Source organism: Microcaecilia unicolor, chromosome 1, assembly GCF_901765095.1.
Source record: "Microcaecilia unicolor chromosome 1, aMicUni1.1, whole genome shotgun sequence".
In the NCBI taxonomy this organism is placed as follows: Eukaryota; Metazoa; Chordata; class Amphibia; order Gymnophiona; family Siphonopidae; genus Microcaecilia; species Microcaecilia unicolor.
This window is the reverse complement of record NC_044031.1, coordinates 643,117,673-643,122,557: the sequence shown is the minus strand read 5'-3', so window position 1 is coordinate 643,122,557 and position 4,885 is coordinate 643,117,673. Positions and strand designations below refer to the sequence as shown.

At 39.4% G+C, this 4,885-nt stretch overlaps 1 protein-coding gene across 1 annotated transcript; it reads right to left on the bottom strand.

Moving 5' to 3' along the window:
* Positions 1 to 2,684: 2,684 nt before the first annotated feature.
* On the bottom strand, positions 2,685 to 3,611 carry LOC115461263 (olfactory receptor 13G1-like). Its single transcript, XM_030190974.1, has one exon. It carries the CDS (start codon positions 3,609 to 3,611, stop codon positions 2,685 to 2,687), a length of 927 nt encoding a protein of 308 aa, XP_030046834.1.
* Between the last annotated feature and the right edge of the window lie 1,274 nt (positions 3,612 to 4,885).

Genomic DNA, 4,885 nt, shown 5'->3' with positions numbered 1-4,885 from the left:
TCTGCTAATGGCATTTCTTTTTCAAAATGTTTTCTTTAAAGAGGAACTAAACAAGGTTGCCCCCTTTCACCATTATTATTTTATCTGGCCTTAGAACCACTTGCAGTTTCCATTCACGCCAACCAAAATATATTAGGCTTTAAATTACGAGATGAATCATTTGTTATCCATACATGCTGATGAAATTTTAATGTATGTAACTACTGATTCTATTCCTCACATCCTTAACTGCATTAATGCATTCTCAAAAATATCAGGGTATATAGTTAATTGGTCAAAATCTGCTGTTATGCCACTTTCTAAGGTGCTTACTAAGGTGCGTTAGCGTTTTTAACACGCCTGTAAATTTAAGACACATTAAATGCTAATGCATCTATACATTTCTATGGGTGCATTAGCGTTTAATGTGCATAAACTATTTAAGCGTATTAAAAACACTCACGTGCCCATAGCACCGCTTAGTAAACATAGGCGTAAATTTGTATTAAAATCAAATGTTACTCAATATCCATTTATTTGGAAATCTAATAATCTAAAATATGTAGGAATACATTACAGCACCTCCCCAGAAAATATTCTTAAAATTAAAGAATCCACTATCCTACAAATTGCTAATGATCTCCTAAACTCATGGACCAAACTCTATCATGGTGGGGTCAAATTGAAACTTTAAAAATGGTATTAGCACCAAAACTTAATTATGGGGGTATTTTACTAAAGATTAGCTCAAGTTATCTGCAGCAGTGCCCATTTTATTCCTATGGGCCCTGCTGCAGATAACTTTTGTAAATGTCTATGCCGAATATATGCTTTTCTCTTACTTCTGCCTGGGAAAAGGAATTGGACGCCTCGCTTTCCAAAAAAGAGTAGGAACTCTTTTGGACCAAAACCATACGTTCTTCCTTATCAGCTGCCCTTCTACAATCTACTTACTACATTCTTCACAAATCCTATTGGACACCTGCAAAACTTACTAAACTTAACATATTAGATTTGTGTTGGTCATGTCAATCTGCAGTGGGATCGCTTGACCATATGCTATTTCTTTATCATAACTTACAATCGTATTGGAAATTGATATGGGAATTTTTTTTCAAAACTTATTCAACATTACAGATACTTTATCATTTAAAATTTTAAAAGCATCCACCTCTGGTTTACCAATCCCATTTAAGCATGCAAAATTATTCAACTTGATGATTTCCCTTGCTCTTCATCTAATTGTTTACATTGGAAAAACAATTCACTTATTTCCTTTCATGAATAGTAGGACTTACTTTGTTCATATAGGCGCTATAAGGAAATAGCTGCAATAAAGACTGGCCATATTTTCCCTTTTCAGAAGACATGGTCATTATTAGACAACTTTGTTAATTGATACATCAATATAATTTTATATGGATACTTTTCTCTTTTATGAATATACACATTTACTGTTTTGTTTCATTTTCAATAACCTACTGGTACGTTAGGTTTATTTTATTGGTTTTGGTTCATTATTTCTAATTTTGTTCTTAAATATGTTTGGCTCTTTGCCATTTGTATTGTACTTACTCATATATTTTGTAAAGATATCTATTACTTATTGTATCTTTTTTGAAAAAAACATAAAGATCTTTTAAAAAGTTTGCTTCAAACCATCTATCTCAGACTTAGTTACTTAAATATTTTCCTCTTATTTTTGGAGAATCACAGTGATAGCATTAATTTGGGGACACAAAACTTGTCCCAGGTCAATAATGGATGACCGGATAGCTTCCAAAGTGAAATGTTCTGGGCACTGGGGTGAAAAAGAAATATGACATGGAACCTTCGTAGAATAACCTTCTGCTCCTGGGGTAACTATGAGATATTCCCCACAAAATTACCATTGTTACTGAGGATACTTCCTCCTTCAGTCAAGCCTGAAACAACCATCTCCTCTAACAAAGCAGAATATGGATTCACCTCTTCCAGTGAACACTCTTTAGAAGCAGCTCCTCGGGACTGCAATTCCAGAACAGCTTCAGAACTCAATAGCATGGCTCTTGTGTTTCTTGGGGAGGAAATACCTAGCTGCACTGATGGTGTTCATCTATCTGGGATCAAAGTGACATCCATAGCTAAGAAGTATTTGAGCCCACCCATCTCTAGTAAGGCTTCCAGTGGTTCCAGCTCACTGAACCGCTCTGTTGAGGTATCTCTGTACTTCACAAATTGATCTATAGGACCTAAAATAGGAGTTGCTGGGGTCACTAAGAGCAAGGGCCTAGTTTTACCCCTACATTTACCCATAGAGAAAAGTTGCAGGCAAAGAAGCTCCAGAGCAAATCAACCTGTTGTCATCTTGGCTCCACCCCAAACATCAGGGGTGCAGTTTTCACACCGGGGGTTGCAGCTGAATAACTCCATAATTACTCTTTAAAAATTGTCAACTTTTGGAACTTCACTATAATTAATTTATCATTTCCAAAAACAGCTCATCTGTGTCACAGATCAGAGATGCAAATTGAGCCTCAATCCACCCTCCCCCAATGACTAGTATTTAAGTATTTTTACTCTTCTTTCTATGTGCATATATTCTACCTTTCATTGTTATACATTTTTACTTGTTCTATTTTATTACAATTCACTGAGAGATCATAGGCAAAATATGAAATTAAAAACAAAACTAAATAGTACATTTTAAATGGTTACTATTATGGTCACGAGTTTATTCCCAGCAATTTTTTAAGAGCATTGATAACTTCTTTGTTTCTTAAACTGTAAATAATAGGGTTCAGCACAGGGGAGGCAATGACATAAAATGCAGATATTACTTTGTCAGCCTCCAGGACATTGTTGAAAGCAGGTCGAACGTAGGTGTAGATAACACCTCCATAGAACAGTGTCACAACAGTGATATGTGATGCACAGGTAGAAAAGGCTTTCTTCTTTTTCTCTGCAGAACGAAGTTTCAATATGGTTGAGATGATATATGTGTATGATACAACTGTTAAAAGGAAGCAAACCATGCCCAATAGAACATCTGCAATTATAATTGCTATGTTATTGACATAAGTGTCTGAGCAGGCCACCTTTAATACTGCAGGGATTTCACAGAAGAAATGGTGAATTATGTTGCGCTGGCAGAATTTTAACCTTGGAATTAAGCTGGTTTGCACCATTGAATTCGAGAACCCAAGTACCCAGACAGCTACAGCCAGAAGAATACAAGTCTTCCTACTCATTATGGTAGCATAATGCAGTGGGTGGCATATAGCAATATAGCGATCATATGCCATCACTGTCAGGAGGATGGTCTCTGTACTTAAGACTCCGGAAAAGAGACACATCTGAGCTATGCAACCATGGAAGGATATAGTTTTCTCCTTTGACTGGATGACCTGTAAAAACTTAGGAATAGCAGCTGTTGTGCAAAAGATGTCTAAGATGGACAAGTTAATGAGAAAGAAATACATGGGAGTATGAAGGCGAGAGTTAATAGCAATAAGGGTAGAGATCACAGTGTTTCCCATCAAAGCTGCTATGTAGATAACAAGGAAGATGGTGAAGAATAGGGGCTGGAGTTCTGGGCGATTCGGCAATCCCATCATATAAAATATGGGCACGCTCTGGTTCTTTCTTTCCATTATAGCTGAAGTCTTTACCTGTAAGAATGAAACAGAAACAAATATTAGACAAATACCAAAAATAATCCCAGTCAGAAAACCAAGTTTGACAGAAAAAGGGCAGGCCCATTATTTAAAGGGAAATAACTGGATAACTCCTATAAGTATTCAGTTATCGTAACCATGGCTATGGCATCACAGACCAGACTTTCCAGATAGTACCAGAGCACTCTGAAAAGTGGTTAACAGTGATTTTTAGGGATGTTGCTAGATATGGGCATAAAGGGCACAGAAGATTTGCATTTATTAGTGCACATTTGGATCATTAACATATGTTTAAAAAAATCAGTGTGTGCTAAGTTGATTTGATGTTAACCTACAGTCTAGTATGTGTTGAATTATTGTGCTTGCGAATGTAATTTTTATTAAAACATGTAAAACAAATCAGAACAAGTCCAAAAAAAAATTTTTTTTTTGGGGGGGGAAACAAACTGAAAATTTTTGACCATGCCCAGGGGCGTAGCTACATGGGGCTACGGGGGCATGGGCCTCCACAGATTACGCCAAGGCTGCCTCTACATTTGACCCCCCGCCGCCACATCAGGTACCTTGTTTGCTGGCAGGGGTCCCCAAACCCCGCCAGCCGAAGAGTCTTCTTCAATGCTGGTCGATTCTGGCGCCTTCGTTGTGTGATCATCTGTTTCTGATGCCTTACATCCTGCACGGGGCTACATGCACGGTGCAGGACGTAAGGCATCAGAAACAGATGATCACACAACGAAGGCGCTGGCAGCAAACAAGGTACCTGATGCAGCGGTGGCGGGGGGGTTGTGGTTGCGGTGGCAGGAGGGGGTTTGCGGTTGCAGCGGCGGGGGTTTGCGGTTGTGGCAGTTGAGGGGATTTGTGGTTGCGGCAGCGGGGGGGGGGGTCAGTGGTGGGGGGAGGCGGCTAAACAGTGCCCCCCCACCTCAGGCTCTGGCCCCCCTCCCGCTGAGGTCTGGCTACGCCCCTGGCACATCATATAGCTCTGTTAGCTTTCACTCTAGCATTCACTCTGCAGCTCCTCAGTACCTCTCCACTCTCATCTCTGCCTACATTCCTCCCCGGGAACTCCGTTCACTGGGTAAATCTCTCTTTTCTACACCCTTCTCCTCCACCGCTAACTCCAGACTCCGTTCCTTTTATCTTGCTGCACCATATGCCTGGAATAAACTTCCTGAGCCGGTCCGTCAAGCTCCATCTCTGGCCGTCTTCAAATCTAGGCTAAAAGCCCACTTTTTTATGCTGCTTTTAAC

Coding starts and splice junctions, on each gene's coding strand:
- LOC115461263 (XM_030190974.1), bottom strand. CDS start 3,611: ATGGAAAGAAAGAACCAGAGCGTGCCCATATTTTATATGATGGGATTG.